At 41.1% G+C, this 20,153-nt stretch overlaps 1 protein-coding gene across 2 annotated transcripts in view; it reads right to left on the bottom strand.

Moving 5' to 3' along the window:
- The window catches only part of ANAPC10 (anaphase promoting complex subunit 10), a 46,192-nt gene extending 26,229 nt beyond the window's left edge, over positions 1-19,963 (bottom strand). For both annotated transcript variants that reach the window (XR_012995223.1, XM_076337129.1), the window contains exons 1-4: positions 19,803-19,963; positions 6,503-6,619; positions 5,001-5,091; positions 4,080-4,200 (exon numbers count right to left, since the gene is read on the bottom strand). Coding sequence is in view for 1 of the 2 variants with exons in the window: in XM_076337129.1 (XP_076193244.1) it covers positions 4,080-4,200; positions 5,001-5,091; positions 6,503-6,617 (327 nt within the window). In the remaining variant the exon portion in view is untranslated. The remainder of the gene's footprint in view (positions 1-4,079; positions 4,201-5,000; positions 5,092-6,502; positions 6,620-19,802) is intronic.
- Positions 19,964-20,153: the final 190 nt, after the last annotated feature.

Below are 20,153 nucleotides of genomic sequence, written 5' to 3'. Positions count from 1 at the left end.
CAGGTTACGCAAAGCCATGATGCTATCTGCAGATTTGCCCTACTGCATAAAGGGAGCACATTCACAGCCAGCGGCTTCATGTCCCCTCCTACAATGGGGTATTTCTGATCGTTCCCTTTTAGGCCTGAACATTAATACACCTTATCTGCCATGCAGATTATTACTACCCTTAAGCAATTTGAAAAGCAAAGTACACATAGCAATGCCATACACCAGCAATGGTTTGGTCCTATCACAAAGCTTGCCAGTTTCTCTGAACTACACAAACAATGAACTGAAAAACATGTCCTACTCCAAATCAAAAATCATGGGAAAGTCCAAAAAGTGTGCTGGAAGAACTAACTCCTACTGGAACAGGAAGCAAATTATACCTGTCTAGCTGCATCTTACCTCGTTACAGCCATGGCATGTACGCCACATTCTGTTGTTGAGTCCTCCACAGGGCACAGCAGAATAGAAGACTGTCTCTTTCAGGAGGGGTTCTGCCTCTTAAAGCAACTTTAACTTTGGGATTAAACACCAGTGGCTTCTCAGATGTGAACTAATGTGAGAAGTGAGTAACTATTCAGAAAGTCTGACCCACACCTTCCCAGAGTGTCTTTTATATCCAAAGATGTAGAACTGGCTAATACAAGAGTTTATAGGTGTCTTGCTTTGCTGTGTAAAGTCCCCACATTATAGGCTGACAGCAGAAGCCATTGAAACTGCTAGGCAAATGTAACCTGAAATCCTACCCATACTGAGCATCATAACACTTAATCTTTTTATGGCAAGATGAACTGCTGATGACCTAAATGTCTTGAAGAGCTACAAAGGCAACAAGCAGGTGAGCATTATTTGAAGAGACCAGAAATCTCTTGCAGCCAACTTTTCACTCGCATCCTTTGCGGTGGGTTATTTTCATATCGTGAGAAAGTATAACAACTTAAATCACATACTGAAGAGTCTGGATGCTGTTCCAAAAATGCCTCTATAGACTATCTTGTCCATCCAGACTGTTTGCACCATTATGTGGGAGAACTCAGAGATTGGAAATGAGAAAATATTTGCTCTCCAAGTTTGACAGCTGTGATAAAAAAGGCACTTAAAGCAGAGGAGGCAGCTTACGGCACACATCTTAACTGTAGTTCCTCCAGCTGAGCAAGGGAATAATACTGCCAGATTATGACGGCTGTTCTCACCCATAGGATGGGGTACAAACAACTTGTTTCTCAGAGAGGGGGAAAAAAAAAAAACAAACAAACAACTTTTATTCGGAAAATAATTTCATCTTAGGTTCCAAAAAGGACATGCCTACATACTAGACCACAAACTAAAGCTAATCTTATATTAGTGATAAAACCTAGCCTAACAGCACATTGCATTGTTTTGAAAATTAGGGCATTAGGAAGAAAACACATGGAGGCATCATAGTACTTTCATTAGACACTATGAGCTGGGCAAGCATCCATGGAAAAATATAAAATGATTTAGCTGGATTTTCCACCCAGTCAATCAGTCCTGAAGCCAATGGAATCATTGTATAATTAAGCAGATTTCTCTAAAGAGCTCATAACAGTTCACACTGCTTTAATAACCCGCCTATGTGTCAGAGAAGCTGAAGAAAAGCGAAAGTTTCAGGACTGAAGGAAAATTTAAGGAACACATTCTGAGTATCAAGCAGTTTAGGAAATATGAAAATTGATGGGAATATTTAACATTACAGTGGCGACAAAGTTAGTCACTAGTATTTTACAGCATCAAAGTATTGTATCTCATTAGTAAGCAGCTTGACCATATTTTCATCTCAGTTTTAAAGTAAAAGAGCATATGAGCATGTGGTATGCATATGAATTACTGCAACATATTACAGTCATTAATATACTATAAAAGATACTAGTTAATTGTTTAATTTAGAAGTGCCTTTTTAAACTAAATACATGATGTATAGAATCCTGTGTTTAGCAAGAAAAAAGCTGAAGAAATATTGCCTGAGAAACTGCAGAAGACTAATATGCTTATACATTTTATTGTTTCTATAGATCTTTAATAACACATATACCCTCAAAAGTGGAAGTTTACTACTGTATAAGAAACTTAAGTTATTGCAGTTATATGTATAACGCTGTATTAAACATTATAACAGCAGGATAATCATTCAGTTATTGGAAGAGTAGACTACAAGCACAAAAATCAAACTGATAATTAAGGACAACAATGACATCTAGTGGACACTCAGAAAACAGACCCATAGCTTAACACAAGGAAAAGATCCAGCTGCTGTTACTGTTATACAACGTGCAACGCCCAAATTGCTACAATGCAATTAAGAAGATTAAAAGACAGAATTTGCAGCTGATGAAAGTCAAAGTAATGTGATGATTCACTTCTTTCAAAAGACTATTTAAATTAAAAAAAAAAAAAAAAAAAAAAGGAGTCAAGACCCTTCCATTTAAGATTTAGGATAAAAGTATAGGTCAAAACTTGAGAGAACATCACAAATCATTGAAAGGATGTAGATAGATACATAGTGCCAACATAATAGAGGCATACACGTTTACTACACTTTCTGTTCCCACTGCATCTACAACCTTCTACTTAAAAGTTGCTCTTGTTGGGACTTCAAACACTGAAAAACAAAGTGAAAACAATAAAAATCCCAAAAGCAAAAATTCAAACCACTATTTAGCATCTCCCTTTTCTCGTCATTCCGATCCTTCTGTTATTGTAATACCTGCTATATAAGGGAGGTAAGTTAAACCTTCCCAATATATCAGCCAGTAGCTGCTGAGCTCCAAAGAGGAATCTGAAACATGAGGCTACTGTAACTCAAACTTAGCAAAGATACCTGCTCATGAGTTACCTGAGTAGTTTACAAAGTGGACTTCTACAAAGATCATGGATTATTTTAAATCTGCTTTCACTATTTACCAAAACTCAGCAGTTAAAGCAACTCAAATCTAATCTCAGTTGTTTCAAAGAAACTTTTTGTGGCTAGAAGTGTCACCACGAAAGAAATACTGGGTTTGACTATTACACTTTTGTAAATAAAAACAATAACAAAACACTACAAATCTATGTCCTATTCAAAATCTTAGGCATCAAATGTCATATCTACAGAAATGGAAATTGGATTTTGTATCATATCATTAAAAACAAAAATACTGCCTCCCTTCCAAAAGTTCTACATCTCAGTGAGTGTCCAGTATAAAAAAAGTATTGTAAAAGATTAGAAACTATACTCAAAAGTAAAACATCATTTATGAACACATCTGATTGTAATTTACATTAGGCTTCCAAGTTAAAATGGTATCTTGCTTCCTTTGTATATGATTTTGGAAAAGTTAGTGTTGCAATTCCCCTAGCTATCACCATCAGTAGTGGCTAGAGTCAGCTATTAGCAAACATGTAACAGATTCTCGCTTATATGAAGATTCTCTAACCAGTACAATACAAAGAAACCTTCGCATAACCGATGATCAGGCCTTGTGTCCCAATTTCTTTTTGCCAGAGTCTCAAAGTGAGCTTTGAAATCAGATGCTACCAGTTAGTAAGAGTACATGCAGCCTCCCAAAAATGAAACCCAGACTCCAAACATATTTGTGCACCATACACAGCCATAACTAAAACCTGTAGTTTTAAATTCTGATTCCTAGTGAAACTCAATAGCTGAGCAACCCATTCATGAAAGAAGAAAAAAAAAGGCATGAATTCAAGTTAAGACTAAAAATGCAAGTATTTAAAAGCTAAGTGTCCCTTTTGATGTATGCAATGCATAGGGTTTGCAGATATTTTAAGTGAGATCAAAGTTTAACCAATTCTAAAACAGTCCTGTTCTGGAAAACCCCACTCTCTATTCCATCACAGGATCTATATATCAAGTCTGTTATAACCATGTTGGTAATGGAGCCCGATAAAAACAGAAACCAGCCTAGTAAATTTACAAGATAAAAACTAAAAGCAAACATTTAAATAAACCCAGCCATTTTCCCCCTCCATGCACAATGCCATATTTTAACTCCAAAAACAATTTTACTATATCAGATGTCCTAATGAGAGAGGACTATTTTAAGACAGAAAGCAAAGCATCATTGACCTACCCGGATTTCCTGGAGATTATGAAAGTTATTTCCTACTCTGACAGAGATTTTGCTCGGTGTGTAACTTTCATCAGATTTGTAGTCTGCATAAATACATAATGTCTTCACTGTTGTTTTTCTTCTGCAAGAAGCAACAAAAGCTATGTAAGCATCGTAAAGAAAAAAATTCAGGATGAGTTTGTTGCTAGTTTGTAATAACTAAGGATTTAAATGTTCTAAAACTTAATACAAGTGTGTCTACTGATTTAGAAGAACCCCGCTGTTAAAGCAACTATGTGTTTTTCCACATTAAGTTGAGCACACAGAGTCGATTTTCACTGTTCTCCTTTGTCTGCCTTCAGAAGCGTCGGTATAACAAGAAATACAACAAAAGGCCAAGATGCCAAATAAGCACTTGTATGTGATGAAGCATATGCTTAGCTTATCAAATACAGGCTCTATTACTATACCAAAGAGTTCTCCGGAAAGCAAATAAAAAGAAGTGACAAACATCTTAACCTCACCTTAAGAGTTTGGTTAAATAAAAAGGACTGAAAGCATCCTACACAGAATAGAATAGGAAAAGGTTTCTCAAACAATCAGTTGTTAAGTCATACAAGGACCACTTTAGAAACAATCATCTACCCTTCAAATTACACTCAAAGACAGAAAGTCAGGACAAAAATGTTACCTTAGGTAGGTAAATGTGAAACTGTTACAAAGACATACTATTAAACATTCCTTTGTTGCTTATTCAGACATTTAGTAACCATAACACTTGAAAGTTTCATTTTTATAAATGCTATCTAATTGGCTTCTTACCAGTTGGGTAACAGGATTAACCCAGGAGTCCTTGCACTTCCAAAATTCCTATCTTGGTGAACAGTAATCAATACAAAGTTATACAAAACACCCTAATCCATATAGAGTAATTTTTAATACCTAAATTGGATGTTCACCAAATGAGGCTGTGATCCATCTGACTGCCAGTAAGTTTCAAGATTATCATCCCGTAACTGATCCACTCCAAATCCTAAGAAAAAGAAAACGTGATAGTCTTAAATATCCCATTTCCATGATGCAGACATCACAGACATAACTTTTCTTCAGCTGTTACAAACTAAAGTATGTATCCTAAGTTATAACACATAAGGAAATCTAGATATCCAAGTTGTGCCTATGCTTTTGTGACACAAAACTGAAACGGGAATCTGTCAATCAAAGCTCAATACTTGAGTGTTTTTGCATTCGTATCTCCTATTGAAGTCTGTGGCGTTTGAAACCATTCAACATGTCTTGGAATTTCAAATGGTTAAGTAGTAATTCATACTAATTGCAAGAACAATACTTAACGGTTAGGCTTTTACACCTATTCTATAATCTAACTGCTTAACTAAAGGAAAATCATTAGCAGAGCCCATTCATTTATTATAAAATTTTAGCCAAATATAACATTTTCTTTTCAAGTAGTCTCCTGAGGTATTTTTACTTTTTCAAGTTAGTAGCTAGAACAAGCAATAGATATCAAAAACAGTATTCCTGAAAGTTAATGCTGTCACATCTAAAGAAACAACTCCAAATTGTTATCCTTCCGTTCCCTCATTATCTGTCCTTTTACTAATCACATCCTTTTATTGATTGCCCACACTAGCTGCGGTTTTAATTCAGCAGTTGAAGTTTAATCTGCAATAAAAAATTATCTTCACTCTGAAGCGACTAAACCGTATGGTATTTTTTTCCAAGTAAGATACCAAGATATCAGACCAAAGATATTCAGCCTGAGCACAATATTGTGACATAAAGGTATCGTTGACTCTGGGCTGCAGCAAGATACCAGATCAATTCCCAACAGATATTTCTGAAATAGCAACTCAACCACCTCAAATGAAAAGAATACAGATTTTCAGATATTTTGAGCAGGTATAAGCTATCATTAACTGCACCTCGGGACCATTTATGATAGTTTCATTTTACTTGCAGGATTTTAGGGAGCTACACTATCATGGCCGAGTCCACACAAAGTTTGGACAAAACATTTAGGTTGCCCAGCTGCATGTTTTTTCTAAGTTAAAAAAAAAAAATCAAAGATATCCAGGCAAAATGCCAAAGCATAGAAACAATTACACAGTGCTGAGTGTGTTTCTGCTCACATGGTTTAGTTTGTTCACTGGTGCAAGTAAAAAAAACAATTTAGTACAAAATCAGTAAAAGATCTGTTTTGTTAATATGAGGTATCTCCTCATAGTAGGATTTCTGATATAGTTATAACTTTCATATTGCATCAGACTAGGCCAAAATTATTTCTAGTGGCTACCCACACAGCTTACACTACAGCAGTTTTACTGCTACAGTCTGTATGTATGTCTTATCGAAACATAAAACATTATATATTCTAAGAAGAAAAATGTACATTCAGCTTTTTACATGATTTCTTGTGATTTTACCTGGCTTACAGGATGAAAGAGACCAAACTGCTTGTGAGCCTATTTCTCTAACAGTACCAGTCCTCTCTAACTGCTTTGGATCAGCACCAGGTGGTGTCTTGTTTGGGGTAGTCATTTCTGGTAAAAGAAAACAAATTAGTTAGTTGATACATTTTTAGCTTGATGGGAAAATTAAAGGGTTGTGTTTGTTCATATAGATGCTTTAATTCTTTGGCCTCACACTTACGTAATAGTCTACAGAATACGTGGTTTATACGTATAGACATATGTATACATTTTTGCATGTCTGTAGAATCTTTTATTTAGATATATAATAAAATAATATATATAAGTAAAAAATAAAATATATCTTTAAATAAGAGGTTCCACATACATGTAAACATCGTGTCCTTAAAAAGTCAATACACACTTGGAACATTCATAGACATATTTTGCTTGTATCATTCTAATTCACACATACAGAGTTAGTCAGGGTTTCAGGATTTGTTTTTTTACGGTTTTGTTTGTTTTTAAGAAATTAAAACAGACCCTGTTGATTTAAAGGCTAGCAATACAACTTTATTTTCCCCCCACATACACTTAAGAGTTTTCTTAATCTGCAAGTTCAGAAGCCTATTCAGAAGCTAGAGCAAGCCTGTCCTCCTGGAGATACTTCTCCTTAAAAATAGGAAATGAGTTTAAACAAATTGCATAGTCCCTCATTTGGTAGGGATTGGTTATTGCCACATTTATCCATGGTCCATTTCCTTAACTTCACAACTTCATCTGGAATCATTAACCTGTGACTTGCGCTGCTCAAGTAATAACACTCAGTCTCAACACCTAGACTACTGCCATACATACTACAACATAATCATGTTGGTTTTCATTTAGTATAGAGCACCTTATGCCTTCCTAGAAAGCAGCTTAACAGACTTTTTAAAAAAACCCAAAGATTGCAAAGAAACCTAAGTTCCATGCAAGGAACTACATTAAAGCCTAAAAATGAAACGTAAAGCACTCAAGAGTCAGGGAATTAGAGTGACTTCTAATCCTTTGCTTACATCCATGACAATATACTATGCTAAATTTTAGAAGTCTTCCAGTACCTCTCCTAGATAGCAAATGAGGTACTGAACCAAGCTGGTATCCACAGGATCCAGACCTTACCCACTACAGAAGCATTACAAGGCAGAGACAAGATTTTCTGTGTAAGAATAACTCTGCAGCTAACAACTGTCAGACACAGGAAATCTGAATTCTGTAGTGTAAATCGCTGTCCGCACCAAACATTTTCTATTGGCCCTTGCCTAAATTTTTTTTTTATTTATTTTGCAAACACAGGCTTGAGACAGACTTCCAGGTTTTTTTGCTACTTTGTCATATACAAGACTGCAGTCCTGACTACCATAAACATAGAAATAATTACATGTGTAGTAAAATCTAAGTACTGACAACAGCAAGCGTCACAAAAGGCCACAAACAGAAAGCCTTGCTCAAGCACCATCCTCTCAGAAAAGCGGGTTGAACACTACACAGCTAATCCTACAGATATCACATATATATTAATGTAATTCACAGATATACTAATCCTAACGCCATCCGATTTAAAAAAAACTCATGCACCAAGATGTTTTAAAGTCCTTGCCCATGCAGAAAAATTTTGCTCAAAAAAATATCAAACCATTAAAAAACAACCCAGGGAATCCATTTAGCCATTCCTATAACTAGACACTAGCACATAAATCTTCCCTCGTCATGTATTTAAATATTGCATTATCTGTTTTAAAACTTTTATCAGGTATTTACAATAGGCTCTTTAAAACATAGCTGTTCTCTACTGAATTGGCTATACCATAAACCTGTTAATAAGTAGAACAGATTATAGACTAGAATAGAAAATAAGTAACTTACTCTAGTTGCTACTTAATACAACTTTAAATTTACTGATAGCAACTTCAATAAAACAGAATGGCACAAGTATTCTAATCTTCTAAGTATTTAAAACAGCCTTGGAAAAAATTACAAAACACTTAGTTCACAGCTACTGGAAAACAAAAATTTTTCACAGAATCACAGAATGGTTTGGGTTGGAAGGCACCTTTAAAGATCACCTAGTCCAACCCCCATCTAACACCAAAATTCAAATTCTGTTTATTAAGCACTGGGGAGACTATTTTCCTGGACTCATGAATTTTAAAGCTCAAATCACCTACCCGTTCAAACTCTGCACTATTTTGTTGCTTTTGTGACAATAAACCAACTAAGAGAGCTTGAGTTGCATTCATTTTAATTCTCAGATTTATAGAAACCAGTAATGTTGTTCTCCCCACCTCTAAAAATATACATAGAAAATTCAACTTCACAAAGTAAAGCTAAATTATTCATTTGATACAAAACATCTCTTGAATATCATCACCAGCAAGTCTTCACACTCCTTTATTATTTTGACTTCAAGAGAAAAATAACAAAAAACTCCAAATCTGATAGTCACATCTTCATTCCTAGAAATAGCTATTGTGAGATTGATGAAAAACCCAATTGTAAGACATAAGGAGTATGCAAACATCCCATCAAAACCCACCAAAATAAGGTAAATCACAGACATTACCTTGCACACTCAGATTATCTCAGAGAGTTGATTACACGTGCTTTTTAGAAAAATTACTAGAATTTTAAAGTAAGCAGAATCCCTTAAGACAATGATGTTAAGATTTCTTACAAGCTTCAGCACACACAGGGAAGTCCTAAATAACTTAACAGTGCCAAGATTTGTATTGCACTGGTTCACAAAAGTTTGAGGCATATTTTTGGGGGTCTGAAATATACAGCAAGAAACGCCATCCAAGTTTCCCACTGTCTTAAACTGAGCTTGTTTCCTTCTATTTAACAGGCAAAGCTACTCCAGATCCAGATTTCAACTCCAAACCACTGCTGGCAAATAATTAAGCCACAAATTGTGCATTAGTGATGTGAGAGACTGAAAATCTTTAATGTTTGAACTAATGAGTTGAACTAATCAAGACAGTTTTTCATGACAGAACTTCTGTTTAACCAGCTTAGCAACAATACATTCTGGATAGCTTTGCTGAAGCTTCCCAATACTCTAAGAATTTTAAAAGCTGAAAGCTGATAGAAGTACTAAGGAAAAAATAACACAGCAACAGGCCAGCTCACTCAAGTAACATTTTTAGACATTTTACTAGCAGAAGTACAGGTACCTCATTTTGGACAAGACACAAATACTTAATATTAAAAGTAATTTAAGTCACCAAAAAAAAAACCAAACCCCAAAACATTTTCTTAGCCCAAGAAGGTAATGGAATGAGAATTGTTTTATCTTATTTTTTTCAGGCTGTGTAAAAACAAGTAATCTGTCTAGAAACCCTTCTCCTTGACACGTGCTGAAAAATGGAAAGACACACTGCGTCTATAGAAGCGTTGGCTGGAAACATCTCCAATTTTCCAATTCAGTTATTCCAAAATATCATTAATAGGCTGCTGTTCCCTTATTAACAACTTTGATCATGTCATTAAGACATTCACTTTCATTTTGCCACTTTCCACTATATGGTATGCACATCCTTTGATCAAGACAAGAAGGCAGCTAAGCTTTTCCCCTCCTCCTTGAACTCTTTATCCCTCAGCATCTTCCTTAGAGAATTTTGCTCTTTTCCAGAGAACATCCCTGTGAAGTAGCAGCCATTAAAGATGTTTTAACAAACATACAGCTCAAACAGAGTGAAATGGATTTAAATGGTTCAACAGTCTACCTTTCACAATAAAAACAGGTAGGTCATTCTCAATATACCAGTGGAAGACACCTTTAAAAGGCGTATACTCAAAAGCAAACCCTTCACTAAGCACACTGTCGTGATTTAACCTCAGCCAGCAACTGAACACCACACAGCTGCTCACTCACTCTCCCCCACCCCGCAGTGGGATGGGGGAGGGAATTGGAAGAGTAAAAGTGAGAAGACTTGTGGATTGAGATAAGAACAGTTTAATAATTGAAATGAAATAAAATAAGAAGAAGAAGAAGAATATACAAAGCAAGTGATGCACGATGCAACTGCTCACCACCTGCCAACCGATGCCCAGCCAGTCCCCGAGCAGCGGTCCCCCGGCCAGCTTTCCCCCAGTTTCTATACTGGGCATGACGTCACATGGTATGGAATATCCCTTGGGCCAGTTGGGGTCAGCTGTCCTGGCTGTGCCCCCTCCCAGCTTCTTGTGCACCTCCAGCCTTCTCAGTCGGTAGAGCATGAGAAGCTGAAAAGTCCTTGACTAGTGTAAGCACTGCTTAGCAACAACTAAAATGTTGGTGTGTTATCAACATTATTCTCATCCTAAATCCAAAACACAGCACTGTACCAGCTACTAGGGAGAAAATTAACTCTACCCCAGCCAAAACCAGGACAGTATCCACCCCTTATTCTATACCACCTACGTCATGCCCAGGTCCCCCCCCTTTCCAATACATTCCCATTAATCACCACCCCTTTTCCTGTCTTTTGATATATATATATATACACACAAATATCATTCCCTTAGTCTATGGGCCATCCTTCTAAAATGTTTGTTGAATTCATTTAGTCCATGACTTTGGGCTCCATCTGTCATAGTAACCTTTCAGGGCAGGAAAAATGGAGATGGTATGCGGTGTTGGATTGTTTCATGTTAAAGTCAGTTCTGGTTCCATCATCACTGCGCTTTGCTCTGTTTCATCATTCTTCATTAATCTGGGTGATATGGCTTATAATATTACATAGCAATTAACATCATACAGTTCAAATAATTGGCTATTCTTACCCAAAATCAAATCCCCTTGAGGTACACATCAGACTTCCCCATTCTTCTGCATTATCCACCAAGTGCACCCAGGTCCTTGAGCAAAAGCAATCCCACACATGTTTGCCTTTGCCCGAGGCAGGAATAACCCAGATTGTCTTCCCCAACGTATATTTTTATGTGTGCTACAGGGACTTTATTCCCATCTACAGCACATAAAATTTTGACTGGTCAGGGCCAGCTCAATTGGCAGATGCCCTAGTGTTAACTAACCAGGTGACCTTTCCTAAATGTGTATCCCAATGTTTGAATGTCCTGCCACCCATTGCTCTCAGTGTGGTCTTTAACAGTCCATTGTATCGTTCAATTTTCCCAGAGGCTGGTGCATGATAGGGGATGTGATACACCCACTCAATGCCGTGCTCCTTGGCCCAGGTGTCTATGAGGTTGTTTTGGAAATGAGTCCCATTGTCTGACTCAATTCTTTCTGAGGTGCCATGTCACCATAAGATTTGCTTTTCAAGGCCCAGGATAGTGTTCTGGGCGGCGGCATGGGATATGTTTCCAGCCATCCGGTGGTTGCCTCCACCATTGTAAGCACGTGGCGCTTGCCTTGGCGGGTTTGTGGGAGTGTGATATAATCGATCTGCCAGGCCTCCCCATATTTATATTTTAGCCATCGTCCTCCATACCAGAGAGGCTTTAACCGCTTGGCTTGCTTGATCGCAGCGCATGTTTCACATTCATGGATAACCTGCGCAATAGTGTCCATGGTCAAGTCCACCCCTCGATCACGAGCCCATCTATATGTTGCATCTCTTCCTTGATGGCCTGAGGTATCATGGGCCCACGGAGCTATAAGTAATTTACCCTTATGTTGCCAGTCCAGATCCACCTGAGCCACTTCAATCTTAGCAGCCTGATCCACCTGCTGGTTGTTTTGATGTTCTTCAGTAGCCCAACTCTTGGGTACGTGAGCATCTATGTGACAGACTTTTACAACCAGGTTCTCCACCCGGGCAGCAATATCTTGCCACAATGCGGCAGCCCAGATGGGTTTGCCTCTGCGCTGCCAATTGCTCCGCTTCCATTGCTGCAACCCCCACAGGGCATTTGCCACCATCCATGAGTCAGTATACAGATAGAGCACTGGCCACTTTTCTCAGTCAGCAATGTCTAAAGCCAGCTGGATGGCCTTTACTTCTGCAAATTGGCTCGATTCGCCTTCTTCAGCAGTTTCTGCGACTTGTCACATGGGACTCCATACAGCAGCTTTCCACCTCCAGTGCTTTCCCACAATACAACAGGACCCATCAGTGAACAGAGCATATTGTTTCTCATTTTCTGGTAGTTTGTTATACACTGGGGCCTCCTCAGCACACGTCATCTCCTCCTCTGGCGATATTCCAAAATCTTTGCCTTCTGGCCAATCCATGATCACTTCCAGGATCCCTGGGCGACTGGGGTTTCCTATTCGAGCCTGTTGTGTGATCAGTGTGACCCACTTACTCCATGTAGCATCAGTTGCATGATGTGTACAGGGGACCCTCTCTTTGAACATCCAGCCCAGCACCGGCAGTCGGGGTGCCAGGAGGAGCTGTGCTTCAGTGACGATCACTTCCGAAGCAGCTCGAACCCCTTCATATGCTGCCAGTATCTCTTTTTCAGTTGGAGTATAGCGGGCCTCGGATCCTCTGTATCCCCAACTCCAAAACCCCAGGAGTCAACCTTGAGTCTCCCCTGGTGCCTTCTGCCAGAGGCTCCAGGTAGAGCCATTCTGCCTGGCTGCGGTGTAGAGCACATTTTTTACATCTTGTCCTGCCCGGACTGGCCCCAGGGCTACTGCATGAACTATCTCCTCTTTAATTTGTTCAAAAGCTTGTCGTTGCTTAGGGCCCCATTTGAAGTCACTCTTCTTCCGGCTCACTTGATAAAGAGGGTTTACGATCAGACTGCAATTTGGAATACGCATTCTCCAAAAACCCATAACACCTAAAGAAAGCTTGTGTTTCCTTTTTGCTAGTTGATGGAGACATGGCTGTTAGTTTGTTGATCATATCCATTGGGATTTGACGACGTCCATCTTGCCATTTTATTCCTAAAAATTGGATCTCCCGTGCAGGTCCTTTGACCTTACTTTGTTCTGTGGCAAAACCGGCTTTCAGAAGGATTTGGACTATTTTCTTCCCTTTTTCAAAAACTTCTCCTGCTGTGTTGCCCCACACAATGATGTCATCAATGTATTGCAGGTGATCTTTCACCCTGTTCCAGTGCAGTCTGGATCAGTCCATGGCAAATGGCTGTGTTTCCACCCCTGGGGCAGTCGATTCCAGGTGTACTGGACACCCCTCCAAGTGAAAGCAAACTGTGGCCTGCACTCTGCTGCCAAAGGGATTGAGAAAAATGCATTAGCAATATCAATTGTGGCATATCACTTGGCTGCCTTTGACTGCAGTTCGTATTGAAGTTCTAGCCTGTCTGGTACGGCAGCACTCAGTGGCAGCGTGACTTCGTTCAAGCCACGATAGTCTACTGTTAGTCTCCACTCTCCATTAGACTTCCACACTGGCCATATGGGACTGTTAAAGGGTGAGCAAGTCTTGCTGATCACTCCTTGACTCTCCAGTTGATGAATCAGCTTATGGATGGGAATCAGGGAGTCTCAGTTGGTGCGATATTGCCGCCAGCGCACCATTGTGTTAGTGATTGGCACCTGTTGGTCTTCGACCTTCAGCAACCCCACAATAGAAGGGTCCTCCAAGAGACCGGGCAAGGTAGACAGCTGTTTAATTTCTTCCGTCTCCAAGGCAGCTATACCAAAAGCCCACCGGTACCCTTTTGGGTCCTTGAAATACCCTCTCCTGAGGTAGTCTATGCCAAGGATGCACGGAGCCTCTGGGCCAGTCACAATGGGGTGCTTTTGCCACTCATTCCTGGTTAGGCTCACTTCGGCTTCCAATACAGTTAGCTGTTGGGATCCCCCCATCACTCCAGAAATACAGATGGGTTCTGCCCCTTTATAGCTTGATGGCATTAGGGTACACTGTGCACTGGTGTCTACTAGAGCCTTATACTCCTGTGGGTCCAATGTGCCAGGCCACTGAATCCACACAGTCCAGTAAACATGGTTGCCCCTTTCCTCCACCTGGCTGGAGGCAGGGCCCCTCTAGTCATGGTCATAGTATTCGTTTCTCATTTCTTGTAAATACGAGTCAGAAGTTTGTTCATTAAGATCAGAAGTAAGATCGGCCCTTCTACTCTGTCTGGGGAACTGCCCGCTGGAAACTGGAGCAGCAATTTTCCTGGAAGAATCCCCTTTTGTGATTGTTTTTCCTTGCAACTCACGTACCCGTGCCTCTAGGGCTCAGGTAGGTTTTCCATCCCACTTCCTCATGTCCTCTCCGTGGTCACACAGGTAAAACCATAGGGTGCCCCGTGGCGTGTAGCCTTTACGTCCTCTCTCCTGAGCAAAAGAACGCTGACTCTAATAGCCGAGATACTGGTCCGTACAGGTGAGGAGTAGGACCTATCTTCTTTGAGTTGCTGGACCTTCCGGGACAGTTTCTCCACAGCCGAGATGAGGGAGGAAGAGAGACTTTCTTCGTATTGCCGGAGTTGACCAGCCAATTCATCCACCGTTTGTCCCTCTCCGTCTTTCCAGGTCATTACTGCCAATGAGTTGGCATATGATGATGGTGCACTCTGTACAAACTTCTGCCACATGGGTCGTGTGTACTTGACTTCATCTGGATCTTTGGATAACTGCTCGTTGTTCAGGTCACCATAAATCACCTCCAGCATGGCTAATTCCCTCAGGTACTGGATAGCTCTCATGGAGAGAGGTGGTCCATTTGCCTGGGAGACATATAACATCTTCCTTGAAGGGATACCTTTCCTTCATGCTTGACAGGAGTCACCTCCAAAGGCTGAGGGTTGTGTCCCTTTTCCAAATGCTTTGTCAATGCCCCCTTCCCTAGAAAGGGATCCCAGCTGCTTGGCTTCTTTACTCTCTAATTCCAGGCTACTGGCCCCATTATCCCAGCATCAGAGCAGCCAGGTGACTATATGCTTGCCTGGACAATGGCTGAAATCTTTTCATATATCTCGCAGCTCACTCAGGGATAGGAATCAGGTGGTTACCACCTTGTTTGTGAGTTCTTCCTCCCCGGACAGCAGCTGGCTTTCCTCTTCCTGTTCTCGTGATAGCCCTACTCTGGGGTAGTCTGCCTCGTACACTTCTTCCTTTTAGAAGAAGTTTCTTCCTCTCTTACTAAACGAGCCAACTTCCGCTTCCAAGATTTCTTCTTGTGTACAGGGGCGACTGATACCGGCACAGGCTGGTTCTTTGGTTCAGCGCAGTGCCTGTCGCCGGGATTAGAGTGGCCGCAGGGCCTGCTGTTCTATTGTCAGATCCAAAGACCTTCTCTTCCCCTTAAGGGTACTGAATAGTGTTGAACAGGACTCGGTAGGCATGGGCCAGGCCTCAGCATGTTGCAGTGATCTGTGTCTCTCTGGAGTTGCCAGGGTGACAGCATACTTTTCCAAATACCCTACTAATTTTTCAGGATTCTGCACTTGCTCAGGGGAAGTTCCAAAACACTGGGGGTGCCCACTGGCCTAGGTACTTGCCCATGCTATCCCACACACCCTGCCACTCGTAATCCAGCCTTGGGGCAGATCTCTGGATGATATTCTTAAATTGCTTATTAACCTTAGACAACACTGAAACAGCATTCCCAAGAAATACCAAGAGAAGTATCTTAACTACCCAAGGATGTTCAAGATACTGAAAAGTTACTGTAATGAAGGAGGAAACATCATAGAAGAAGGTAGCAACGCTGCCATTCTGTATTTCCTCCATAAAAAAACTCTCAGAGGAAGAATTATAATTGCTAATTGTCTCCACAAAGTGGTACCTGAAGTACAGTAATGGCTTCAGTACAAAGCTCAAATACCAGATTAAGCTCAAAGCCAGTGTTTTAATAACAAACCTCCCGGGCAAAACATCATTAATCACTGCAGAGCACAGCAAACTGCAAAAACCAACACTAATCTTTAACACGCACAGCAAAAAAAAGAGCATGATGCAGATCAGATAAACTAATATCGAGAACAGATGAATCAATATTGTGACCCACAACTGTTAATAGATATAAATTCCTTAACGCACTCTGTTTAAACTGTTATTATCTCAAACCCTTCTTGCCCCACATTGGGCACCAAAAAAGGACTGTTGTGGTTTAACCTCAGCCGGCAACTGAACACCACACAGCTGCTCACTCACTCTCCCCCACCCCGCAGTGGGATGGGGGAGGGAATTGGAAGAGTAAAAGTGAGAAGACTTGTGGATTGAGATAAGAACAGTTTAATAATTGAAATGAAATAAAATAATAAGAAGAAGAATAATAAGAAGAATATACAAAGCAAGTGATGCACGATGCAATTGCTCACCACCCGCCGACCGATGCCCAGCCAGTCCCCGAGCAGCGGTCCCCCCGGCCAGCTTTCCCCCAGTTTCTATACTGGGCATGACGTCACATGGTATGGAATATCCCTTGGGCCAGTTGGGGTCAGCTGTCCTGGCTGTGCCCCCTCCCAGCTTCTTGTGCACCTCCAGCCTTCTCAGTCGGTAGAGCACGGGAAGCTGAAAAGTCCTTGACTAGTGTAAGCACTGCTTAGCAACAACTATAACCTCGGTGTGTTACCAACATTGTTCTCATCCTAAATCCAAAACACAGCACTGTACCAGCTACTAGGAGGAAAATTAACTCTATCCCAGCTGAATCCAGGACACACACACATACTCTTCTGCAACACACTGAAAAGGAGATAGAGAAGGATACAGCATGATCCTTTCCTACTAAAGCTCCATAAAAATCCAGGCTCAAGGAAACTTTTGCAGATTCCAAAGCAGTTTTCTCCAATTAATTTCTAATTCCACCATGTTAGGATGCACAGAACTGTTTAAATGCACACCTGTACGGACCTTTGAGAGACCAGACTGTCCTCAACAGATGTCTGTCCAGCCATTTACTTCTCCAACAAAAGATATTTCACAATCTTTGTGGACAGCCAGCTTCAGTGTTTCGTCAACCTAAAAGCCAAACGTTTTGCTTTGACATCCAACCCAAGTATCACCTTCTAAAAACAAGCATGATTTCTTCTCTTGCTCCACAGAAAACTCAAAGACTAGTTAATCACTAGCCTTTACGTAGCAACCCTTTTATAGACATGAGGGCACTCAGCAAATTTGCTCTTACTTTCTTTTCTAGTGCGCCTATGCCTCCCAAGTTTCCTTCACAAACCAAGTTTTATAAACCTAATATTCTTGCAGAGTCTAGAGATCTACATACTATGGTTAAAAAAATAGCCATACCATTTTAGGTAAGGCTCTTATTCAACAGAGCAGAGTAATCACTTGCCTTGTCTTTATATTTAATCACACCTGTTAACATGCCAAAGTAACATTCATGTAGTTGAAAGGACATCATATTATCAATTGATATTTAATTTCACTACAGTGCTCACATGCTTTGTTGGGATACTGTTCGCTGTTCAGTAATACCCTTTCCACTAATTGTGCCTTTGATTTTTCCTCCCTGTGTTCTCCTCCTCCCTCAGTTCTTGTTAACTGATTAATTACACTGATTTCCAATCTGCTATCAATCTTCTCAAGATCGTTTCGAATTCTGACCCTGAGCTGTACAGTGCTTGCAATCCTTCCAACTTGGCAACATATCTATTTTGTGTTCACCATTACAGAAAACAATGAAAATACATTCAGAACCAAACTCCCCAGGAGGACACTTCATGACATCCCTGTTTAAAAAGTGAATTATTTACAAGTCAGCTTCAAAAGCAATTTTTCAACCAGCTGTACAAGATTTCACAAAAATTATTTTTAGACCACATTTCAGTAGCTTGTTTTTAACGTCAACCCAGACAATGGCAGAAACCCTGTAAAACTCAAGACAAACCACTTATATTCCTTCTTCATTAACTGCATTGGCTACTGTAAAAAAAGTTTGATCCAGACTGTTCTTAACAAACCAAACTAGTCCATTTTCTGTTTGCACATTGTTTTTAATTGTCTTCTACTTACTGACAAATTCTCCTCCCAAACCACCTCCTCAGAATCTTTCAGGGGATCAAAGCTCAGCTAGCTTTGCTCTTTTTTTTAAATTACTATTCTGATTGCATTCCCATCATATCATTTTATTCAGTTTTAGCAAGTATCTGACTACAACTTTTCCAGCAAAACTGAACAAAGGCTGCACTGACTACTCCAGCATTTTTGCAACATCCATGACTTCTACGACTGTTTTTCCTGTTCTTCCTAACAGGAGGGGATTTCATACCTTAGACTCCCTGACCGTCATCCTCGCACTACTCATTTTACCTCACAAGCTCTTTTCCCTGCTCTCACTTTCTTTGGGTGGACCCTTGTTGGTTTAAGGCCTTTAAAGATCTCAAGATATATCCAGAAACTAGTCTCTTACTATGCTTCCTATTTTTAATTCAGATGGAAAATTAAACAGTAACATTGAACATTCAAATTACTAATGTTTAATTAATATTTAATAATGATAGTAAGCGTTCAGTAACAACCTATTTCAGCTAGCTCACCTGTACATTTGATCCCTCAGATTATTCTCTCAACACGATTTTAAACACCTGTTATTTTTACTCTGCCTTCAGTATATTGCTTTAAGCCTATTAGTGAAAATGACTTAAGTCTCTCGTTGTCACAAACATAAATATATTTCACTAAAAATAAGGTAATTAGAGCAACTGCACAAGAGAATTACATTAGCAATTTTCATACATGTAGCCCTAGTCAATCAAAATAAATACATTTAAAAAAATGTATTCGTGTACAAGCCCAGATTTCCAAAGTTACCTAGTAAGGATATAAGCTGTTCTTTAAAGGATGCAAGCACTTCTTTACAAGGGCTTACATTAAGTGAAAGCAGTCTTTAAAAAACACAGTAACCAGAGGACGAAGCCAGTTTGACAAATCAAACTGCTTTCACTCAGGCCTCCTTGGTAGCCCTCCCTCCACGACGTCTTTGTAGGCCTTCTAATTACGATTTTAAGCATAATTAATTAGTTTTACAACATTGTATTTTGGCCGCGTCCCCCAGACGTACAAAACACTGAAATACTGGAAATAAACCAGCACCACCTACTCACGAAAACACATCGGCTGTACTTAATCACCAGATCACGCTCCCCTCTCCCAGCCGGGGGGGGTCAATGCAAACACACAAGCACGCACTGAGGGAGGAACCCGGAGGAGGTACCCGGTTAAGCAGCCCCCAGCCCCCCACCCGGAGCCGGTGGGCGCTCCGAACGCCGAGCGAGCACACCGCATCAGCCAGCGGAGCTTCTGCCCGGGCACGGCCACAGCCCCTGCGGCTGCCGTGACACCTGGAGGCGAGACGCGGGAGGAGCCGCCACCCTCGTCCCCCTCGGAAGAGCAGCTCCTCCTCCCCTCAGCCCCCCGGGCCGGTACCACCAGCGTCCCCACCTGATCCTCGAAGCCGCTGCAGCGGGTGAGGGGGCGGCGAAGAGGCAGCAGGGCCGGCGCCGCGCGGGTCCCCTCAGCGCGGGCAAAAGGCAGGCAGGGGCCGTCACCGGCGGGAGGCCCGCCCGGGAGGGCCCCTCCCTCGCCCTCCAAGGTTGCTGCCGGGCCGGCTCCCGCCGCCCGGCCGCGCACGCGCAGAGCCCCGCGCGCCGCGCGAGCTCCGTTTAAAAGCGAACGGCGGGGGCGGAGCCCGCCCGCAGGTACCCGCGTGCACCCGGTGGGGAGAGGCAGAGCTCGGCGCCCCCTGGGGGGCCCGCGGCGGGGTTTGCCGCCCCGGGGGCTCCCCTCAGTGCT

The sequence above is a fragment of the Aptenodytes patagonicus genome, chromosome 4, assembly GCF_965638725.1.
Source record: "Aptenodytes patagonicus chromosome 4, bAptPat1.pri.cur, whole genome shotgun sequence".
NCBI classification, from domain to species: domain Eukaryota; kingdom Metazoa; phylum Chordata; class Aves; order Sphenisciformes; family Spheniscidae; genus Aptenodytes; species Aptenodytes patagonicus.
Note: the sequence above shows the minus strand (reverse complement) of the source record. Positions and strands in the feature narration are given on the sequence as shown.